We start from the raw sequence: 24,983 nt of genomic DNA, 5'->3' as shown, positions 1-24,983 counted from the left end.
AACTTTTGTGATATTTGATTTTGACTGATATTTGGTTTGATTGTATAGTTTAATTTTGGTTTTTATATGTTATAAATTAGATTTTTTAGCTACCTTAAGGACCCATATGGGTAGAAAGGCAACCTATAAACACCCTAAACAAATAAATGTGTGAGGATGCCCCAATTACTTGCAAATCTACCTTTTATTTTCAAAAATATCAGAAAGCACTTTGGCAAGAACAGAAGACAACAGTTAAAGCAAAGAAAAGCACTTGTCTTTCATCGTACATGATATTCAATCAGAAATCCCAAGCAACATAACAGCAGAATATATAGCTCATAATTAAAATAATTCAACTGAATAAGAACTTTAAAAAAGACAAAGCAATTCAGCTCTCACACATATTTCCCACCTAATGTAATAAGAGAAAAAAATAGTACATTATATGGTGTCACTAATATTCAAATTTAAGCAATCAATACAGTTTTACAAATAATTAGGAGACCCTGCCTTCCCATCCTATCACATGCTCAGGAGTCCACAACCCAGTCCATGCAATAGTGCTTGGTACATCTCTATCATATCAACAACAAAACAGACTGTACAGAGTTTGCCTGGGAAAGATTCTGAATAATAGTTATTACTTGAACAAAAGTATCAACATATTACCATAAAGTATCAACTAAAATAAGGATCAGAAGGTCTGTTCTGAAAGGTACACACATTCTATTTAGTTAAGTTGCATATACTGGTCAAGCAGACAATCTGTAATATTTATATTTAAATATATTTACATTTAAATATATAACCCACTAAACCACCAGTTGGCCATCAATGCAATTCAGACTGACAACAGCAAGAGACGTAAAAACACAGACTGGATGTGGATAGATATTGCTTTTTTAAAAACTATACACAGACCTTCAAAAGGTATACATGTTCAGTTTTTCTTATACATTATGTTATGTGACCAAATTAGCTGCCATATCTGTTTGACCAGTGATTAGCTGAACTGAAAAATATCAATGGGTATGGTTACCAAGTAGCTGCAATGGTGTACCTCTAGCATCTCTGTATCAGTTCTCTGATAATACTACTGTTTATATACAGCCTTATGTATAATGGGAGAGACAGAAAGCTGTTCTTAGTGAACTTTTATTCCACAATCACAAGAAAATACGCCTTCTCATTTGAAGACAACTGAAGAAAATATACTTTCTCATTTGAAAGCAATGGAAGAAACTGTCTATGCATTCTTTCTATAACCATACAACTGGTGCCTTCTGCGAAGGGAAGCTGTAATTTTCAGAAATTTGTTAAGTGCTACAAAATGACTTATTAAGGGTTATATTCTATAATTCTGTGTAATTGTAGCCTGGTACAATCTTAGATCTTCTGATAGTAAGTCATTTTTCTTAATTTGCACACATGAATGTTCTTTACTTCAGTTGCCAGTCTTCATGCACAATGTATTAGAAAATGCTGCAATATTTGAAGTGATTACTATGTTCTCCTTACACACTGCATTTTGTTTTTAACTAATATACTAAACACCACCTGAAAACAAACAGGCCTGCTTCAAAGAATGGACGGAAAAGGGAAGAAAGATCTTAGAATTCCAAAGAGGCGTACACAGAGCATGGCTCTTACTACAGGCCAAGGTTCCAAATTAATAAACCCTTATGGGCATGTGCGCCAGTGTATACAATGAGGGCATCAGAATAAGCAAATAGCAAAATATTTTAGGATACCTGTGGCAAGTCTTTAATTAATAACAACAATCCAAGGTCAATTTCCATCAAGTGAATAACCATCATTTACGTCATATGCTATGATACATATCAGACATTTTTCTTTAGACACACTACAATCAGTACATCAGTAGGACTGACATCACAATTAGGAGGGCTCTGCTATAATAAGCCAGTTAGAAGATCTTGGCATAAAAGCAGTTATTTAAAGTGACAAAACTGAGCATAAGGATTTTATTTTTTAAAACTTCATTTACCCACAGAAGGGCATGTTTCTTAATGAAGGAACACTTTAAAAATTAATTCTTTTCCAGATTTAGTGAACAACATCACCACTAAGCACTGTATGAGAACATTTGGTGACCAAATCTTAAAAAGACTGCAGAAGACTACTGCAGATTTATACCCTGCTCTTCTCTCTGAATCAGAGACTCAGAGAGGCTTACAATCTCCTATATCTTCTCCCACCACAACAGACACCCTGTGAGGTGGGTGGGGTTGAGAGGGCTCTCACAGCAGCTGCCCTTTCAAGGACAACTCCTGAGACAGCTATGGCTAACCCAAGACCATTCCAGCAGCTGTAAATGGAGGAGTGGGGAATCAAACCCGGTTCTCCCAGATAAGAGTCCGCACACTTAACCACTACACCAAACTGGCTCTCCAGAAAAGTGTTCTAAATATCTTAACTAGCAAAGTGCTTACTCTTATGATTAGGGTGACTGTATGTAAAAAAAGGAGAGCCCTACTATAAACAACACAGACAGGTTCATACTGTGGAGGTTTTGTAACACAGTATTAAAGACAGGTGGGAAACTGTATCCCTTACTATTCTACTCACACGTACCTCAGTCTGGTCTGAGTGGGATCATTTAGCAGAGAAAATAAAGCAGGGATGCCTCCAAGTGCATGATAAACTTCCCAATGATGACCAGAGTTTTGTGGTGGTTTTGCTTCTTACAACAATCCTGCCAATTGCAACTGGCTTATTTGGTCTCACAGAACAGAATTTACTGCAGAACACTTCTAGCTGCAAAGCATCACCCTGGTTTCAATTTCTTGATGTGCAATCCTACACAGAGTTACATCAATCTACATGTTGAAAGTAATAAACTTAGATATATGATCAAATCAGCCAGTACATGGGAAAAGTGTGGGATGGACTGGGGGGTAACAGTAAATCCAAGATAATGGATTTTGTCCATTAGCATTTAGCTGAAACACCATGGAACTATAATTAATGCAGTTCATTTTCACTGAGTGCACTGTAGTCTGGATGATGTTACACTTCAAGGAAGCAGGACAATCCAGATGATCTTCAAATGAACAGTATCTTAGACCTATACTTTAAAGTTAATGAAAATAATATAAGACGCTAATGCCTGTGTATTTTAAATCATATTCATCTAAACTGGTTTAGTTTTCAGAAACGGTTTTACTTACCATTTCTGAAATACTTAATAAATTTAATAAACTTTTAGAAATGTATGACCATAAATAAAAAAGAATCAGGCAAGAAGACACATTCAGCCGAACATCACTTTGCCAAGAATGGAACATAATAATTTTATACTATGCTTTCCAACCACAAAAAGTACCTTGAACTTACTTGCAATAAAGATAAAAATGCATACAAATAAAATGCAACAATAAAACCACAACTAAACTACAACAGAAAGCATATCAGTGGCAGTTATAGGTAATAAAAGCTTTTTCAAAAAGAAGACCTTGATCAGCAAGTGAAGTATCCAGCCAAGTTTTTACGGTCAAAGGAAAATCTATAATAGAGAAGGCTCTCGGTTCTGATTACCATCCACAACACTTGATGAGGAAGACTCTCTTAATAGGCTTCTTTCATGTGTTCAAACATGACACAGGCATAACCTTCAGATAACCAATGACCAAACCTTTTGGAGCTTTAAAGAATACAGCCCACAATTTGAATTGGATCTGGAAACTTACAGGTGATGAGCACAATTGTTTTGGAACTGGAGTTGCATGTTCCTCAGCTAGCGGGGATTTAAGAGATTTCTTTTAGACTATATGCAGTTTCCAGACACTTTCCAAAGTAAGCCTCATGTAATGCTAACTACAGCAACCTTGTGTAGAAGTTACCAGGGAATGACTTATGGTACCTAGATCACATTTACCAGAACTAGGCCTAGCTGGCAGACTAAATCTGAAAAAAAGTGCTCCTGGACAACAGTTGCTATTTGAGAGCAAGTTGCAGGAGACTTTTCCAACTGTTAAGCCTGATCTTCAGGGGCAGAGCAACCCACCCTTAGAAGGTCAACAAAAAGATCGCCATGATCATTTCCCATTAACAACTCAATCTTCTCTAAACTAAATTGCAGTTTATTCATCCTCACTAATCTCATTACTGACTCCAGGCACTAGTATAAAGAGTTTACCTTAGATATACAGGGAATGTTATAAAATAACACCAAACAAAAGCTTTTCACAATGCTTTCCAGTCTTTTCACCATATTTCTAATAGGGTTGGGTAGCCCCAACATGTGGATCAAAGAATACTGAAAGGAGGTAACCATAATGGGCAGAGCTTTTTTGAAATCTGGGGACAAACCCAGAATTTCAGAAAAATTCCAAAACTTAAAGATTTAGGGGCTAACCCACTACCACCCTAAATCCTTCAAAACTGGTAAACATGGCACCGTGGGGGGGGGGGGGACATTCACAGAAGAGTGCAATGCAAAGGTACTAACTTTCAGGTGGACAAGGTGGGGAGTGAAGCTGAAGAGAAGCAAGAGCCTTGCTACTTGGCTACCCTTCTTGGCTACCCTTTATGCACATTTGAGTGTTTTCTAGAACTCCTCATCTTATAATATGACATTGTTTTGTTTGAACATGGATAAATAAACAGCTTTTCTACACACCCCTACCAACCCTCCCAGCAATTAACACAGAACAATGGTCACATTCAACAGCCAGTTTCCTTATCACTACCCTTCCAAGAAGCCCCACCAAACAATGGGCGCATCCACAAACCTATTGCCCTTTCACCACACCCCCTCCAGTACAAAGTGTTGGTCATTACCTTTAAAGCCTTATATGGCCGAGGACCGGCCTACCTGAGGGACCGTCTCTCCCCATATGAACCCCAGAGGGCACTGAGGTCAGCCGGGAAAAATAAGATGGCTATCCCTGGGCCGAAAGAGATCAAGCTTCAGAACACCCGAGCACGGGCCTTTTCAATCGCGGCCCCTGCCCTATGGAATCAGCTTCCTGAGGAGGTGTGGGCCCTGCGGAACCTTGATCAGTTCCGCAGGGCCTGCAAGACCACCCTCTTCAAATTAGCATACACGGACTGCTGAATAATGCTATTAATCAAGGGTCCGCCAACACGGTCCTGTCTAAGGACCTATGTCATCATGAAAATTATGCAAACTGACAGAAATTAGCGTCAAAATGCCATTATTACTGTCAGATTAAATTAAATTATATAATTTTAATTATATTGACTGGTTTTTAAAGGATGTTAAATTTAAAGTTTATATGGTTAAATTTAAAGTTTTTATATTTATTATTTTATGTTTATGAAATGTTGTTAGCCGCCCTGAGCCTGCCTAGGCGGGGAGGGCGGGATACAAATAAAATTTTACTTACTTACTTATTTACTCCAGCCTAGAAATAGCAGCTTTCCAGCAGCCCTGGCCTCACTCAATGCACAGCAGCCAAGAAGGTCAGAGCGCCTGCTCCGGCTGCAACGCCACTAAGGATGTTCTCCACAGCCGAGAACGAAACGTCTGGAAGAAAAACTTTCTCCTGTAGAACACGGCACTTGAGCCCGAAAGATTCTACAAATCCTAATGATGTTACCAGCCGTGAAAACCTGAAATCTTTGATAGCTTATATTTAATTTAGTAGGAGAATTAAACACAAGAAAGATAATCAAGCAACAACAGGTCAGCATTATGCTTGGCTCAATATATTTAATTTTGAAACCCAGCTGTTTGTCGAGGTTGACTTTACCTGTGCATATCCTTGGGCTGACTCAGGATAGGACAATTGCTTATAACTTCATATACATAATTTTTATTTTAAAATGACACAGTATGAGAATGAGTGGGCACACAGAGATTGTAATATTAGGTGACTAATATTTTTAAAAATCAATAGTAAATGCATAAGGCATGTATAAACAATTATAAGGCATTGATTAGGCTTGATCCTATTTTACTTTAAAAATGGTATTTGTTGCAGATCAACATCACAGTATAATTACCTTCATGCACTGTTATCCCACAGTTGTCACACTGGATTATTTCATCAGCATCTTCACTGTTGTCCCCAAGACAAACACAGCAAATCATAATATGGTCCATTTTCTGGGAGGTCCAGTTTTGAGACTTCTCAAGAATCAGCGAGTCCTATTATGAAAAATAAAGGTGCACTTGTTATATTGGAAAGGACACAAACTTACACAAATATTTGTGCTTGCAAACTCACATTTACAATGCAGATATATTTACTTTTTTCCTGAATGCCTTTACTTCATATCTGTGTTATTCCTTTTATAACACCCAGCTCTCTATCTCATTATCTAAGTTCCTAGATGTGTCTATCTTGGCTCTGAATCAGGACTTTGAGGATTGTGGTCCAGTGCCTAAGGCAGAACAAGCTGAAGCTGAGTCCAGACAAGACTGAGTTAATGCTAGGAAGGCTGATGTTTTGGAAGGATCTGGATCCATTTGTCTCCACAGGCATCTGCAGAACAAGTTAAAAGCTTGGGTGTGAAGTGCTCATGGTCCCACCTTGCTGTCTGAAAAGCAGGATGATGCAGTAGTGAAGAAGAGAGCCTTCTATCAGCTTCACTTAGTTTGCTAACTCTCTACTTTTTAGCCAACCTGCTCAAACAAATGCAAGTTTGACTATTGCAACATGCTTACATTGGGCTATCCTTGAAGGCTACCCAGTAACAATAACTGGTTGAGAATACAGCAACATGACTATTAGCAGGGAATAGATCAAGATGGGTATCTGTGTTAATCTGTCTGTTGTAGTAGTAGTAAAGAGCAAGAGTCCAGTAGCAGTATAAAGAATAACAAAATCTGTGGCAGGGTATGAGCTTTTCGTGAGTTACTGCTCACTTCTTCAGATACAACTAGAACGTGAGTCCATCTGTCCATATATCTTGGAGAGTGGCATGATTTCAGCTGCCAAATGACAATAGCAGGCAAATGAAAACAGTAAATGAATGACTATAGCAGGCATAATTGATTTAGGTATGATATGCAGAGGGTGAGTAGGCATAGAGAAATCAGTATTGGTATTGAGACAGGAAACCTAGGTCTCAATTCAGCCCAGAAGGATGCCTCGTCTTGAGCTTCATTATCAGTTGCCATTCAGCAGTCTCTCTTTCTAATCTCTCTTTGGAACTCCTTTGTAAGAGAACTGCTACTCTAAGGTCAACAACTGAATGTCCTGGAAGGTTAAAAGGTCCCCCCACTGTTTTTTTAATGTTGTGGTTTCTAATGTCAAACTTCGGTTCATTTATTCTTTGTCGAAGGGACTGGCCTATTTGTCCAATGTAGAGGGTGGAAAGGCATTGCTGACATGTGATGACATAAATCACACTAGAGGTTGAGCAACAGTATGAACCTGAGATGGTATAGCTGATGTTGCTGGATCCACTGATGGTGTCGCTAAGATCCATCCATCCATCCATCCATCCATCCATCCATCCAGGAACACAGCTTGCTTATTTTGAAACAGCTACATTGGCTGGTTATTTACTTCAGAGTTCAAGTAAAAGAGCTGAATGTTAAAGTTAAGTTACTGATGGCTTAGACATCACAAATCTGTCCCCAAATGTCCCTGTATGCCACCTTTGGTCTTCTGGTTGCCCCTGTCTAGTTACTCCCCCCTAAAGTGGCCCACTGGCCATCTACTAGAGACCATTCACACTCAATAGTAAACTGTAGAACAGCCTCCAAGAGGAGGCAAAATGGAAACCACTTTTAGAAGTTTTTAGGAGGTGCTCTGGGTTGTTTTACTTTTTAGAGCTTTTAAGGGGTTAAGCCACATAAATGGGGGGGCGCAATCTGATTTTATTGTACTTTGTATGTTTTTAACCGTAGAATTGTAAAAATGCCTTAAAGACACAAGGAAAAGGCACCATGTCTTTAAAACTGCAGGCAGTTCACTGAATTACTCACTATATTCTCTACACTATTTGAAGTACATTGGCCTTAACTTTTCAATCCAATCATATTTTCTGTTTGTCGTTTGTATTATATTGTCCTTATTTGCACTGTTTTTAATTGTGCGATATGCTTCCAATCTGAGGGAGAAAGGGGTACTACAAAAGTAGTAAATGGATTATAATAAAGGATGTATTTTTATTTTGAAAATTTGCACTTTTATAAATATCGATTTCCTCAAAGTCATTTTTCATCATGCTGCATCAGTGTATTAACTCATTTCATCACATATTTTTGTTTGCACCAAGATTCTCTTGGATTCCTACCCTCTTAATACTAGTAACTCTTTTAATGTTTGAACTTACTAGGCTCACTTTAAAACTTTGCAGTTTTATGATTCTCATATTCAATATCTGGAGAAAATTAGTGTTCCAAGAATACTTCTCTGGCTCAGATCTTAGCCAGACAAATACTCTCACTTCCTACCTTCCTCCTTGCCTTGTCTGAGGATGGCTGTAAGACCTCACTTCCTTAACCCATGGAGAGGTGCCAGGTAGGGGTGAAAAAAAAATCAGTATTTTCTGAGTTTGGGTATACTGAACCCCCCCTCCCCCCAATATCAGTATTTCCTGATATTCCCTAATCCCAATATTGCCATGGTGCTTGGATTCAGAAAATACTCAGGAAACCTGAATTTTATTGCTCCATTATATAGCCCCCATAAAATGGAAAATCAATCCAGGGGTATCTGGGTCTTGGGTGTGGAGTTTGAGTTAGAGCACTAAATTTGTAGCACAGCTGCTGGTGCCTCTCCTCAACACCCCCCCCCTCAAGTTTCAAAAAGATTGGAGTGGGGGTCTAGTTTATGAGGCTCAAATGAAGATGCTCCCATTCTCCATTATTTCCAATGGAGGGGGGAGGATTTAAAGGGAACATGGTCCCTTTTAATCCCTTTTGCAACTTAGCCATGCCGTGGGTGAACTCCAAAGTGGCAAGTTCATCCAGAAGGTGTTTAAAGGCAGGCATTAAGCATCTTCCAGGTAAAATCTGGAATTACTAAAATACCACTGCAAGATCTTTGGAAGAAGAAAACAATACAGACTGTTGCACTCAGATAATTTGACGAAACACTGAAGTATCCACTATATCAAACTACAAGATCACAAATTTGCAAATTTAAGTTCTCAGCCAATATTATTATAGCAAAAGTGCATTCCAAATACTACATCAAGGATGAGCCAACTGCTTTAATCCTTGAATGAAGTTTCAATATAGTTTGAAACACTACTGGTGGTCAGCTGTTGAAAGGGGAAATTCTACGCCTTCACAACAGTGTTAAGTAGTAATTTTAATCGTAGACCAAATTAACTGATACATGAATTTATGTAACTGCAAAGTTATTTGTTTCCATATGCATGCTACATTTTCAAGGGTTTGGTTCTTTACTAATATAATGTTCCAGTCATTGTTCCATAGTTCCATTCTCTACTATCTAATATTCAGCACTGTTTTCCTAGAGATGATCTTATTTTCCCACAAATACCAGTACAACATAACTGTTACCAGCATGGATACTGTCAACACAACAGATTCTTATGACATCTTAATGAACAGCATTTGCTTTTGTGGGCTAGAGACTTCATCACCAGATGCCACAAAACCACAATAAATTTGTTGGATTTTAAGGTTCCACAAGGCTCCTTTTGTTCATTACAACAAACTAACTCGGCTACCCCTCTGGAATAGGAAAACCATTTAAAAATGCTAGTGGTTTGGTAAAGTTATTAATCTTCTGGATACAAGAACAGAAAATAATTCAAGTTCAAACATTTGTAAGAGTTTTTGGAAACACTAATTCAGTAAATCTCTTGTAGCCTGATGTAGTATCATATGCGAATTTGAGCATATTGACTTTATTATCAAATAAATGTTTAACTTACAAATGGGCCATCTTAAGTCTATGCTTGGATTGATACTGATATAAAACTAACCCACAGCTTCTTAAAATAAATCAGTAATACCTGCAGAGACCCAGTGAATCTCCACCCTGCTGCTCTGAAGCCAGATTTTGTAATAGAGGGAGTAGCAGATGTCAAAATGAGGTTTCTTGTCATTTTTTGGAAACATGGCATATATAAAGACTAAAAAGATCAATAGCAAATCCACCCAAGTATTTGTCAGTGAAAGCTTGAAACTTATGAAAATACTAAAACTGAAAATTTGATTACTCCCTGAATAATTATGAAAGACATTACAGTCAAGAGTAAGAGGAGAAAAATGTGCTGTAAAATAAAACAGCATATCAGGACAAGCCAGATCACATGACTGTCAAGTTTTACCACTGAGCAAGCAGTTTATGTCATAAGTGTCATCAAAGGACGGGGGGGGGGGAACCCTATCAAATTTCTTTTGCGATAGTACAAGTTGCTTGCATGAACCTAAGTAGCTCTTTGGCTCTTAATCCTATGACTCTAAAACAGCAATCCCATTCCCACCCCATGCCCAAGTATGAAAATAAATAAAATTCTATCTATGGGCATCTAAGCTGCTCACTACCTAAATCTTCATTTTCATGTGGAAGTAATTAAGTGAGGAGGCTCTACTAAGACACTCATACTTTAGAAGTGAGGGTCAAGAAAGCCTGGTGTCTGCAGCTCAGTTTGCCAGAAAATGGAGATACATACAAATCCGTATTTGTGAAGGGAGAGATGGATAAGGTGGGAAGACTTTTGGGGCCAGATTTGCCACCCTGGTCTTCAGCAGCCTATCCTAAAGGATGTGCAACTGGTCATTAATGTACTCAGTATAATAATGGTTCCCTGGAACACCCGAGTTAGCATTTAGCCTATCTGTCTCTAGTATAGCCATTCCTGGAGCCTTTAATACACCACAGAATGTGCAGTACTTTCCTTCTGACACTTCCCTAGGCTCAAAGTAAAAAACAACAACAAAAAGAATAACAAACCCAGCTCACTTTGTCCCAGTATAAGAAAGGGACAGTCAGGCTGGGAATCTAGGCTTATGACAAATCAAGGTAGCAGGGTTGTTTTCTTCTAATTTCAGCATTGGACACGTTAGTTGCTTTACCACTTAAATTAGATTTTTTAAAGTTGATAAATATAATGAAGATGTTTCAAAGAAAATATACAATGTAATTGAAATGAGTCTACACAATTTACAAGACAGTAATCTACAGTAAAACATTCAGGAACTCATCTGTTGGAACACAATACTGTCAGACTACATCTGTCTATTTTTAGCCTGTATAATGGTCTCAGGCTTTGTGTTCTTCACTAACTGTGACAAATAAAAGGCATTTCAAATCTAACAACTAATGTACTTAGCTTTCACAACAGTAGCAAAATACAATGAAAAATTTCCAATATAAGATGCACTGTACATATTGCAAACAGTTGTCTATGAAGATACAGACAGCATATGCAGCCCACAAATGTTGATTATGCCTAAGTTCCATTGAAATCACTAGGACAAGTTGATCATGACTACATGAAAATGTATTTATCAGAAAAGGTCAAGTATTCTTATGCTTCTATTCATCAGAATATTTAGATAAAACTAGACAACATGGTAGGCCAAGGTAGGCAAGTAATCATTCAAAAATAACATAAGCTCAGCAGCACTGTGTACAGTGGTTTCATTTATAAGTTATCAGAAAAATGTGGCAGGAGAAACATGGTGAAGAGGAGTTTGTCATCAAAACTAGAAATATTTAATCAACTCTGCTACAAAAGAGAACTTTTTTACATTACATTCCAGAAGCCCGACTCCATCATTATCTTTACATGAAACAATGCTATATTTTGGTCTCTGATGACCAAGTGGAAATATTATCATTTTATATTTTGAACACACATGTAGGAAAGTGGGCATTAAAGTGGTCACATACGCACCTCTTTAACATGGGAATGGATAGATGTGAATACAAGACACACCAAGCAAATTCCAAGGACTTTTAAAAAGAAAAGTAGATCATATTGAAAAGATTGAGCCATTCAGGTCAAGTTTCAGTACCAATGATTGGTTTAACCAAAATAAATTCTCCAAGTTTTAATAATTAAAGAGCTCTGGGAAATGCAGTATAGAAGAAAAATATGAAGAAATTGAAGTGTTCTGTTCTGGAAGAAAGGAAGATTGCTTGTGAAAGGTAATGAAGAATGAGAACCAGGAGAACTGGATAAACTGGCTGTACCCCCCTTACCAGTCTCCTGTAAAAACTGATTTTTCAATATTCAGCACTGATTGCCGTTAGGGGAATGAAAATTATTTGGCACTGTATTGAATTCAGTGCAATTAATCTCTCTGGTGTTTATTTTCCTCATTCTTTACAGCAGAAATGTAATTTGCAGTGTAAAGAACCTATGCAAATGTTCAACATTCTCATGCTTAGTCACAGCTGCCTTTAAAGTTTTCACTCCAGCAACTCCCACTGATATATAGGCTACTGTTTGGTTTTTAAAGCTGGTTTGTGAGCTTGGCAAGCCATGTCACAATGAGTACTTTAAAAACAGGTTCAGCTTTTCTCACATGCTTGCACAGCTTCTTTGGACTTGCAGCCATTATAATCCCACATCAATTTAGGAGCAAAGTTTGGAAGCAAAATGTGAGATGCTTGAATAGGATGTATGCCTGAAGGCCAAAAAGACATTATAAAAACTACACTGATGTACAAAGATCAAGGGATTCAATTGTAATAGATAGAGTTTCTGTCACATTATGAAATCTTAAAACAGACTAGAAATGTACTGTGTGAACCTGTATCAATGAAAACATCTTACTGCTGTCCTCAACACACATCTGAAGGCAAATTCTACTGACTCCAAGAAGGAGAGTCTGCATTTCAGCCTTCTTCTTGTTTGTGTCAAGTCTCTGATAACCACATCTCAAACTCTCCATAATGGCACCATGATCCTGAATGCTTCTCCTGGTGTCTTAACAGGAAATATTCAAGCTCAATTCTACAAATGTGTTTATTAACACAGCAAGTTAAGGATTGGTTCATGAGGTTATAACAGGAAGCACCCAAATGAGTTTTTTAAACACTACTAGGGAATTTTAAACAGTGATACATGTTAGATGAAAAATTAAAAATGTCAAATCAGCAAAATAAAAAAAGTTTAGGCTGCAGGTCTGCTCCACTTTAAATAAAAATATAATTTTACTAGGTTCTTTTTAAACTAAAGTAACGAAGTATCCTAGCTTCTACCAGTGTAGCTTCAAATTCTAAATATAAAAAATCCCTGGTATACGTAACTCAGAAGCTCCATGGCACAAATATTTCACCAAAAAACCTAGCTATTTAATACACAATATATTTTGTAGGAGCATACAACCTTTGGTACTCAGCTTGAGAACGGTACAAATAAAAAGATTTTACATTTCACCTTTCTTTAAATTTGCTATGTTACTCATAACTTTAAAAAGCACAAAAGTAACATGTTTTTACAACAAATCTGTATGTTCTGGCTAAATCTCGTAGTATTTAACAGCTTCTATAACAGTAACAACACACTGTTCTTAGCACCAGTCAGATGGTTAGCCTACACAGCCATGCTACCTTACCTTTCACTGGCTTTTGTTTTGTTTTGCATTTACTGCAACCCATCCTAATGGTATGGCTGCTTCATGCTCAGCACAGTATACAAAAGAAAAGCTAACTGCTTTGTAAAGGCTTGCAGTGAAGTCTAAAGTCCCAATCCAAGATACACTGAAGGCAACAGCAGAGTCCCACTGTCTTCAGTGGGTGCTGGATTCAGACAAAAGGCTGATGCAAATGTATCTTAATTTAGCATAACTCTGCAGCTCATTAATGCGATCACTGTCCAGTAACTATGCCTAGCTTTAGGGAGTAATTTCAAAACAATCACACTGCAGAGTATTTTCCATTTTTCATCAGAGGTATTATAGAAAGTTGGCTGTTCTACCTCATTGCTCTTGCTTTGTGAAAGGGCCAGGCTATCATTTGTCAGCTCCTCATCATCAGCACTATTCCTGCTAAGAGCTTTTGTTTTTTTCTTCTTGGATCCACCATCACTAGCAGTACTGCTGTTATCATCCTCGTCATCCTCATCATTGCCTTCCTCTTCATTGTCATCCTCATCACTTCCACTCCCATCATCTTCATCATCCTCATTATCTCCGTCACTTCCCTCCTTCCGCAGTGTGTTTTTCCCCTTCTTCTTTCCAGCAGTTGGTCGCCAGTCATTGTCATCCTCGCTGTCATAATCATCTATGTCATTTAGCTCTTCCATGGATACAAAATCTAACAGAGGGCGATTTCTTCGCAAGTTCCACTTTTTTGGTTCATTTGTTTGCTCATCAATGCCAGTATCTGTTTCAGCAGGTCTTTCTCTCTCTTTCTCTTTTTTCTTCCTCGGTTTCTCTTCTCCTTCTCCATCCTCATCATCCTCTTTTTTTTCGGTTTTAATCACCTCTTTTTCTGTTATTGGCAGCTCTTCTCCACCTGAGCTTTTAGGCTGTTCTTCCTCTATCTTTCCTCCTTCTGCCAGGTCTTCTTCCAAGACATTTTCCTCTGATTCACTACAGGATCCTTCTTCGCTATCCTTTGATCCATCTTCACTGCCATGTCCACTGCCTTCAGAATCTGTTGAGCATATGAAAATTTAAAAAAGGTGTTCCAAAACAAAATGAACAAAAAAAAGAAAAGAAATTTAAAGGCTTGAGGCTACCAACTTAGTCAAACTAAATATTCTTCCCTTAATGGCAACTTAGCCTATTTTCCACTGGCCCAATTTGTTTTCACTTGTCATTGCTGTTTTAATGTTGTAAACCTACTGGTGAAGAATGTTTGATTTGGGAGAATAATGTGAAGCTTTGTCTCTATCACACTTCATAATATGAATAAGAAGTCATATTTTAGATAAACAGCCCAGTCCCCACTGTAGTATGCTACATTAAACTGAGTAACTGATTCCAACAAGGCAATAAGCAAGCTAACTTACAATGTTTTGGCCACAGAGCATTTCAGAACAAGTTACATTTTAACATAACAGGCAGCAATGTTATTTGGGTGGTTCAAATTTTGATCATATCAATAAAAAACAAAACATTTTTACAGCCTTGCAGAGGCTCAAGCAATAAGCATTTAGTATGTATGCCCTGAGATACAAAACAATTTTTTAGACTGCCATCATGATACTAAATATATCTTTAGGAAATATAATGAAATCTTTGTCAAGTAACATAAATAAGGACAACATTACATCATATACTTTTTAGATTATCTCTGTACTAAATCTAAGGTTTTACAACTATAATTAAAATTAAGATTAAAATTACACGCATTTGAAAAACATAAAAGTATCAATACCAGTTATTACTATCCACCAATCTTAACAATAAAATTTTTGGCTTATGATGGAATCTATACACTTATTTTCATGAGCTAATTTTACCTAATACATAAGCACAGGTAACTATTATGTTTTTCTGAAACTCTCAAACTATGATGCACTGTTATTCTACAATTTATCATCAGTATTCACTGCCCAATTTCATTTTGCATAGCATCCTGCTCACAAACTAGCATCACCAGAATGCACAATAGTCAGCATCACAATCTATGCATAGTTTCTCTCCCGACCTAGTTTTCATTTGGAAATGCTAAGGTTTTGTGTTATTTTAGACAAAAGCAAAAGTATGACATTAAGCTGCTTAAGTGTAAAACTATTAGCTGAATTTTAATATATTTTGTTGAGTATCCTGGGAAAACTTTTGGATCAAAAGATGGGGTATGTTTAATTGACTTTTCAAGTTTCTTCAAGAGCACCAATGGTATAAAGTTTAAAATAATATATTATTATAATATTAATTCATTCAATCAACTTGCTGGATCACTATATCTCTAGGTGATGTACAACAATAAATAAAATATAGTTATTGAACCAATAAAATCAATTCAGCTAACAACAAAATACAAATCCTAATGATGTCTTATTTTAAGTACTGCAAGTCCAGATTTTAGATACTGGATCAAGGGTGGGGGGGACCCTTGAAAAGGATACGGAGAAAAGAGGTGCCAGCTCAGCAACCACCGCTGTTCTCAACCAAAAGCCTGGCAGAACATCTCTGCTTCACAGGTCCTGCAAAACTGTCAAAGATCTTGCAGAGCCCTGGCATCTTCCAGCAGAGCGTTCCACCAGGTCGGAGCCAGGACTGGAAAATGTCCTAGCCCTTGTGGAACACAGCTGGACCTCTTTAGGGTGAAGGATCACCAGCAAATTCCTACCAGAAGAAAATAATGCCATTCCAGGGACATAGCAAGGAGGCAGTCCCATAGATACATCAGTCCCAGTCTGCTCAAGGCCTTAAAGATCATAACTAAAACCTTAGCTTTGACTTGGTACTCAACTGGAAGCCAGTGTAGCTGGCACAGCACAGGTTGAATGTGTGCCATCCATGGTATTCCAGATTGCCACTGCAATCTGGACCAGTCGGAGCTTTCAGGTCAGACTCAAGGGTAGGCCAGCATAGAGCAAGTTACAGTAGTCTAATCTAGAGGTGACTGTCACATGGATTACTGTGGTCAGGTCTGAGCGGGACAGGAGCGGAGCCAATTGCTTGGCAAAAATGAAAAAATGCCAACTTGGCAATATGTGTAACCTGGACCTCCACTGAGAGAGAGATGTCCAGTGTCACTCCCAGACTCTTGATGGTTGGCGCTGGTGTTAATAGCATCCTGTCAAGAGCTGGCAATGTGCCCTCCAACTCCATGAAAAAATGCCAACTTGGCAATATGTGTAACCTGGACCTCCACTGAGAGATTTCAAATACAAGTTGATGGGGTGTGAACTGGCAGAGAATGACCAAGAGAGAGATCTTGGGGTTGTGGTAGATAACTCACTGAAAATGTCAAGACAGTGTGCGTTTGCAATAAAAAAGGCCAACGCCATGCTGGGAATTATTAGGAAGGGAATTGAAAACAAATCAGCCAGTATCATAATGCCCCTGTATAAATCGATGGTGTGGTCTCATTTGGAGTACTGTGTGCAGTTCTGGTTGCCGCACCTCAAAAAGGATATTATAGCATTGGAGAAAGTCCAGAAAAGGGCAACTAGAATGATTAAAGGGCTGGAGCACTTTCCCTATGAAGAAAGGTTGAAACGCTTGGGACTCTTTAGCTTGGAGAAACATCGACTGCGGGGTGACATGATAGAGGTTTACAAGATAATGCATGGTATGGAGAAAGTAGAGAAAGAAGTACTTTTCTCCCTTTCTCACAATACAAGAACTCGTGGGCATTCAATAAATTGCTGAGCAGACAGGTTAAAACGGATAAAAGGAAGTACTTCTTCACCCAAAGGGTGATTAACATGTGGAATTCACTGCCACAGGAGGTGGTGGCGGCCACAAGTATAGCCACCTTCAAGAGGGGTTTAGATAAAAATATGGAGCACAGGTCCATCAGTGGCTATTAGCCACAATGTGTGTGTATATATATATATATTTTTTGCCACTGTGTGACACAGAGTGTTGGACTGGATGGGCTGTTGGCCTGATCCAACATGGCTTCTCTTATGTTCTTATGTTCCAGCCCAGCTCCCCCCAGCCACAGAACCTCCATCTTTGATGAGTTCAACTTCAACCTGCTCTTCCTTAGCCAGCCCACCATGACCTCTAAACCCTCACACAACAATGATGGGATCATGGCTGACCAGTCGCCCAACAGCAAATACAGCTGGGTATCATCTGCAAATCTCTTTGGTTTCAGCATCTATTTTCTTTGTATTAGAATTCTTATATTCTACTGCCTTTGAAACGTAGGTCAGATCAGATACCTAAAACTTTCTCCACGTGATATACTCTAACTGTTCTCAGCATTTAGTTTGGCAACCTAGAAAGTTGAGAAGCATGCTACTGCAGTCATGAAAACCACTTCCAGGAGGCCACAATGCATCTTTGATCAGATGCATGCACATTATGTTCTCCACATGAATGAAGCCCAAAGGACTCTTGAAATTTATAGCATGAATGCTGAACATTTTACTTATGAAAAAAGGGAGGAGAGAAAAAAGAACAATTGCATATAAAAGCCCAACAAAGGAATAACATGTTTTTATGACACAATCATAAGGTGGCAGATAGCCTAGAAAATAGTCACTTGATAAACAACTTGGCGCTACATTTTTTACAATTAGTCTGTGACAGTAAGGACAAAATGTAGTCACCAGTTTTCTGAAATTCATATCCTGTACAATTGCATCTAGTTAAGAAGCAAATTCTATATTCTTTTTTAATTATCATCTATACAGTATGATCCAATGCTCCTTCTTTTCTCCTTTGTCCTCTGCCTGTTCTAAAGTTCACCTTGAAAACCCCTTGCTGAGATCACCGTATGTCAGTTGTGACTTGACAGCATTTTACACACACAAAATCAAAAACTCCTTATCCCAACAAGGTGTCCATTTCCTGATGCTTCCCTAGACACAGAAGCAGACAGAAATGAGAAACTCTTGTGCTACTTTTGTCTTTTCTAAAGTCTGGTACAAAATGAGAGACATCATCAGCCTTTGGTACATGCCCAGAATTTGATGGAGGGGGAATTTTCATATTACACTGAGCTTTAGAACAGGCAGAAGCAGTGAGAGAACAGCACTGCTTCTGTCTGCTGCAATGCTCCCAAATACAGGATAAATGTACACACCCCTGCTCTGAATTCTTTGCAATGAACAGAGTCAGGACAGGAGTCGATGTTAACACCTTCTCACTATTGATCACAAATGGATAATAAACCAAGTCTATATCTGGGACCCCTTACCATTTTAATGTTCTGGTCCAATAAGAAAAAAAATCCCATAAGTATCCAGGAAGTGTGTATATGACCAACTGGGAAAAAAAAAATCTGAACAAGGAGCTGGAGAAAGAAGAGGTCCAATCTCACAGATATAATATCTGACCAGATTTAAAAACAGCAGCAGTAAAAATGCCTACCCTGCCTGAAGATCAGGAAACCATTAAGTTAAACTATCTTTGTCCATAAGTTTACTGAAAATTAGGCTCTTTCCACAGTGACAGGCGGGACTTACAATTAACATCCAGATTTAAATAAAGTTACCCTTCAAAATATCTAGAGAGAGCAAATCAACTTTTAAAAAGCTTTTAAGCACAGTAGGTGCAGAAAAAGCTTCATGTGTCAGGTGGCACTAACATTTCTTGAAAGTTAGTCCTATATTTTTAAGTAGAATATTCAACTTTTATACAAATCACCTATTACCGATTATTAGTTCACTAGTTTCCATAATATTATTGTAAGAAAATGTAATCAAACCGTATTTTATAATATTAAATTATCTACAGCTTTTGTCTTTAAATTATATATTTATATATAGAACATATTTGAATCTAGCAGCACCTTTAAGACCAACAAAAGTTTATTCAAAGTATGAGCTTTTGTGTGCATGCATACTTCTTCAGATACACACAGCATGCACATGAAAGCTCACACCTTGAACAAACTTTTTTTGTCCTAAAAGTGCCACTGGATTCAAAATCTGTTCTACTGCTGGATTCAAAATCTGTTCAACACGACCACCCACCTGGATCCATATTTATATACTGCTTACATATAATTTACATAATTTACGCACATACAATTCTAGCCACACAGGCATTAGCAAACAGAATGTCTTTTTGATATCATATGCATTTAACTGCTAAAATTTATTTGTTCATTTTATAAACATGAAATGCAACATCCAGTCATTCTTCACTATCTCCTCTTTATACATGTTTCACATATGAAAATTTTCTACAATGGACACACCCTCTCTTCCATCTACTGTGTTCCTGGAAGCAGACAACTGGGTTTGCTAAAGGACATACATATCAATAACACATGTAAGAAGAGGCTGTCTGACCCTATGGCTTGCAGAGGAGGCAGTATGAAGTCATCTACCAGCTCCCTGGGATTTTTAAAAAAAGAAATAGTTTGTTTATGCCATTCTGGGATTTTAAATTTTGCTCTATTTAACCTCTAATTTGTTTGTATGTTCAAAGATGAATCAGAGAAACCATGGTGAAATCTTGAGCTAGACTCATCTGTCACATATGTCACATGAATTGGTAGTGTGAACAATGAAGGCTGATGTTCTCCAATATTTAAGAGAGCTGTGTGTATAAAGTTTCTTGTAGTCATATGTAATTACTAGGGGAGTTTTAAAAAGAGAGATAAGACTGAATCAGCTGAGAATTTAATTTGGGGTAAGGGGACAAACTCAAGTAACCCTGACTATAGAAACAAATCCCAAATACTTACATTTATTTCAACCAGTCTCATTTAAAGATTTCAGAAATATACAAGTCAAGGCATGTTGTCAAACTGGATACAAAATTATGCACAAATCATGAGTGACAAAATCAGGAGCTAAGTGAACGTCAATATTTTGTTACTTTTTTGCAAACTTGAATATCCATTAAAATGAATCAAACCACTAATTTTCAGATTATAATAACAAAAAGCTACACTATTAGTTTAGAAGTTTTAAAAATTCTTTGCAATACCAAAAATTATACAAAGAGATATGAGGGTAGCAAATAACAAATTTATAGCCAGAGCCTTTCCTTTAATATAATTTTGTGAAAATGTATTCTGACAAAGTGCACTGGAAACTTGAACTGTTTCAATATATCTTGTATCATTTTTCAAAAACACTACAAGATAGACTGTGACTGGGCCAGTGGCACCAGAGAGTTTTACACCAGTATGGATTTGGGTCTCCTACAGTGACTCAACATTTGATCCACAAGCAAAAGTTAGTATCAAGAACTTAGAAATGCATATGCTTTTTAAAGGTCATTGTCTAATGAACTGAAAAGCAAATGCCAATTGAGATATGCTATAAAGAGATTTCTTAAAATTATTTCACTGGTTGGGGCAGGGGGAGGCTGCATTCCCACAGCAAAATCTCTGAAGTGATCCACCTATTTAAATATCAGGTGGGTCAGAAGAGACTGTAAGCTTCTCTGTGTGGCAAGTTCCTTTAAACCAACAGCTCACTGCATAGAAGCAGAAGGAAGCTACAGGGGATAAATCTCAACTCAACTGGCACTGTCACCTCTTTGGAGGCAGAGCTACAACTGCTCCCAGTAATTTAGCAGTAATACTTACCGGATCAGACAATAAATATGATTTAAAAAAAAAAGTAAAGGAGGAATCTCACAAATTAAGGCAATGGCTTGTTTTTCAATCTTTCCATGCACTTATGCCTGCACAGTCAAAACACCAATCTGACCAGTCAGAGGAGGATAGGGAGGAGCCCTCAGCCAATCAAGGGAAGGCTTTCTCTGGCTCTTTCCCTCCTCCTCCTTCACCCAATCGAGGCATGGCTTTCTCTGGCTTTTTCGCTGCTCCTCCCTCCACCAATTGAGGAAAGGCTTTGTTTCTATCCTCTGCAAAGCAATGCAACAGGCAGCTCAGCCAATGGGAGAATAGGGAGAGCCAGAAACTGTTGGAACCAAGGTTGTTTGCCATTTACTGGCAGAATCAGCTTGGTTGGCAGGCAACAGCCACTTAGGTAGGAAAGAGAAGTGGACTCAACCAATGGCATGCAAGTACTCTTGACTGATGCTTTGATGGGCCAAAAGTTGATACAGCACAGAGCCAACCAGGGTGCTCCTTTTTGCCACCATAAAAAGGTTTATTATATAAAGGAAAGTTGAGGCTTTTAGAAAATCTATTATTTGACAGCCAGCTGACCAGGATATGAAAGTCAACTGACCAAATCTTTTTTTTTTTTGCTTGATCAAATGCCCAACTCTATTAAAGACTATTTTTTTCATCAAGCAACCCAAAAAAGCACACCTGACTATTATATACCCAAGGCCCTGTACTTGGATGCTTTAAAGCCAAATATCTAAATACGAGCACCAATCTATGCTTCCAACATCAGTACCCTTAGGCAGCTGTGTATAGGACCGCAGAAGCCAAAAGGACCAGGCATTAGCAGTAACTTAACCAAATCACCTACTCCTCCAGTAGAACAAAGGGTTGCCTGAATCAGTTGTGACATGACAGCATGTTTTTCCTAAGCTTATTGGAACATTACTTCCACCAAATTTCCACTAGGTACATCTTCTCAAGATCCGCTTAAAATCAACTTGCTTTAATGTGAGTGAAAATTACAAGTCATTGATTTCAAACAACAATCTGAAACTAATTTGCCAGATGCGCTTGAAAACTGTTTTTCCTGAGAAAGTTTCACTGTTGTCTATACATACTGATAGAATGGTTTCCAGCAAAACACAATCAATGAACATGGTCATTTCTTTATGCTAATCAAGACTCAAAGTACACAGGACACACCATTCACTTACTCATACTTAACTCTACTTCTATGTTAGAAAAATATTATACTTTGCATTATATTTACATTTTCCTAACAGTAAAAAGATTCATTTTAAAGATTATACAGTTTGTGGTTTAATTCTATAAGCAAAACCTACTGATAGCATAACTTTATTTGTCACAATTTAGGCCTACAAAGTATTAAACCAGTTTATATAAGCTCATCGCATTAAATACTGCAAAAAAATTTAGTCTCACTAAAGTTAACTCAAGTATGTAATCCATAGAACACAACTCTACCTCAAACTGTATGTTCTGATTGAACATTTACAAAGATGCTTACCTTAGGATAGCTTTGGGCATACATTTAGTATGTCCACAGTTATTTTTCTACAACAATGCAATATATCTTCATTTTCAAAAGTGTTATATTCTAACAGTGCTTTACTTTAAAGTTTGCTGCTGGATTTGACTAACAGCATGTTGGTGGTGACAACAGAGTTGCCTAAGAAAGTTCACCGCTTGCACAAAAAAAGAATGTCACCTGATACATCCAAAGTTGCCTTTATGTAGTACAAAATTATAAGACAATGACAGTGCCAGCAGAAGAATGTAAAGTTAACCATATAACCTACTGCAAAACAGAAGAATATTATCCAGATCTGTAAGGTACTTCCTACATGCAAGAACTCCATATGCTCAGCTTTACTATATTTGTGGCTGTGCAGCTGAAGACCCATGGGCCCCATGAAATGATCCCATACAGAACTACTGCTCTTGCAGGTGCATCATTGGGGACTGCCTGACCCTTTAGTCTTTGAACCAGTGACTTGACTGCTTTGATGCTTTAATAAAACATTTGTAGGCAGAAAAGAAGACAGGTTGAAGGAGTGATACAGGACCAGAAAAATAATTGAAAGTATGGGAATCCTAGCGCTAGTGAGCTAAGACAGAGAGGGAAAATGAGCAAGATTAACATTAATCTTGGTGTTAGAGACCTGACTAAGATAATTTTGATTTTACAGACCAACAGCAGTAGGAGTCCAGTAGTACCTTAAAGACTAACAAAATTTGTGGTAGGGTATAAACTTTCATGAGTCACTGCTCACTTCTTCAGATCACAACAGTTCATACCTTAACACAAATTCTGTTAGTCTTTAACGTGCTACTCTTTTATGCTGCTAAAGACAGACTAAAATGTCTACCCAACTTGATCTAGAGACCAATGGCTTTCAGAGAATGGGAGGGGGCATAAAAATGAGCAAAAAGATAATTAGTAAGATGGCTGGGAAGAGAGGCATAGGAACTTCTTGTTGGATGCTGAGAGAAGAGCATATTAAAGAATGTAATAAAGATACCCAGAATTTGGAAGCTTATCAGGAGGTATTTTTGGTTGACTACATATCTAAAAATTTGCCACTTCTTCAGTTCTGCAACATCCTGCCAATCTAAGAATTCCCCATGTCTCTCCTCAGTGGCTAATCTGAAATTTCATTCCTAAAATATTTGTTTCATTTAGACCCCTGGGTTCTTGTCACTTTAAGATACTAAAAAAAAATAAATCTTAATTTTAAAAGAATAGCATTTAAGAAATAAGAATCCACTGGGAGGGGGTGGGAGTATTTTGATGCATGAGAAGAGGAAGCATTTACCTGAAGCATCTCCAACTTTAAAGTCACTGTCATCTGAACTGTCATAATCTAACGCTTCTAGCAGGGAAGCTGCCAAAGGCTTCACCTGCCTCCTCTTCGAGCTCCGATCCACTGCGGGGAGGAAAAAAAGAGAGAGAGGGTTTTTTTTGTCCTCTCTGACCCATTGGACGAAATTGGGAGGCAAGAAGGTGGTGGTGGGGGGAATCTTCCATAACAACCGTTCACACGCAAAACCCGGTTTCATTCCCACATTCATATACGGGTTAACCCGAGGGAAAGAAAGAACTGCGTCCCCTTAAGTGGCTCAAATACCGGGGGGCGTAATGATGCTTCCAACAGAGCCCCCAACCCCGGCACAAAACCCTCTTTGACAAAAGCATAAAGGGGCCGGGTGAGAGGGTGGGAAGCGAAAGCAACGCACACGGACGAAGCTGAATGAGGGAAGACGAGAAGGATATCAACGGGCCAGGGCAGCTTCCCGCGGCTGCCTGGGTGAAGGAGCCAGTCAGAAGCAGCATTCGGCGGGGCACTGGCGAATGCTACGGGACGAGGGGAAAGGGGAGGCAATGCTGGACTTACTCGCTGGCGCCAAGCAGCCGCTCCCGGGCACATAGATGGCAGCCTGAGCCCGGTAGGGCGCTTTGCTCCCTTTCAGTCAGAAATCTCAGCTAAGGCTGAAAAGAGCGCCTTCAGCGTCCCCAGGCAAGCCCCGTAACCCAGACAATAGGCGAAGCCGCAACCCGGATGCACTTCTTTCCTCCCTTCCCCCCCACCCCAAAAAAAGAGAGAAGAGGAACCAAGCGCCACGACTTCCGCTAAGCGGAATCCGCAGCTGCGCGTTGATCGGAGCGAAGTTGTGCCCACCCTTGCATTGGCTTGGGCGGTACTGCAGCCGGAGTAACCTTTCCCATTCAACCCCGCTACACGCCCAAGAGAAAAGAAAAACCTGCTTCTACGGAGGTGATGTTCGAACAGAGGGAGCTGGTTACAGGATAACTGTAGCAGCGTCAGCCTTTAGCACTGAGCTCTCTGCACGTCCAGTCATTAAACACAACACCCCCCCCCCCAAAAAAAAAAAACTGGAGTCCAACAGACTGTTCGCTCCGGCGTTATACTCAAG

At 38.5% G+C, this 24,983-nt stretch overlaps 1 protein-coding gene across 10 annotated transcripts in view; it reads right to left on the bottom strand.

Moving 5' to 3' along the window:
* Positions 1-24,691, bottom strand: part of LOC132590756 (PHD finger protein 14-like) — a 169,138-nt gene extending 144,447 nt beyond the window's left edge. For 9 of the 10 annotated variants that reach the window (XR_009556765.1, XM_060263675.1, XM_060263678.1 and 6 more), the window contains exons 1-4: positions 24,443-24,625; positions 23,864-23,974; positions 13,834-14,513; positions 5,974-6,118 (exon numbers count right to left, since the gene is read on the bottom strand). Coding sequence is in view for 9 of the 10 variants with exons in the window: in XM_060263675.1 (XP_060119658.1) it covers positions 5,974-6,118; positions 13,834-14,513; positions 23,864-23,974; position 24,443 (937 nt within the window). In the remaining variant the exon portion in view is untranslated. Of the gene's footprint in view, positions 1-5,973; positions 6,119-13,833; positions 14,514-23,863; positions 23,975-24,442 lie in introns of all 10 variants that reach the window. The other variant, XM_060263671.1, reaches the window with a different exon arrangement.
* Positions 24,692-24,983: the final 292 nt, after the last annotated feature.

Source organism: Heteronotia binoei, unplaced genomic scaffold (assembly GCF_032191835.1).
Source record: "Heteronotia binoei isolate CCM8104 ecotype False Entrance Well unplaced genomic scaffold, APGP_CSIRO_Hbin_v1 ptg000654l, whole genome shotgun sequence".
NCBI classification, from domain to species: Eukaryota; Metazoa; Chordata; class Lepidosauria; order Squamata; family Gekkonidae; genus Heteronotia; species Heteronotia binoei.
Note: the sequence above shows the minus strand (reverse complement) of the source record. Positions and strands in the feature narration are given on the sequence as shown.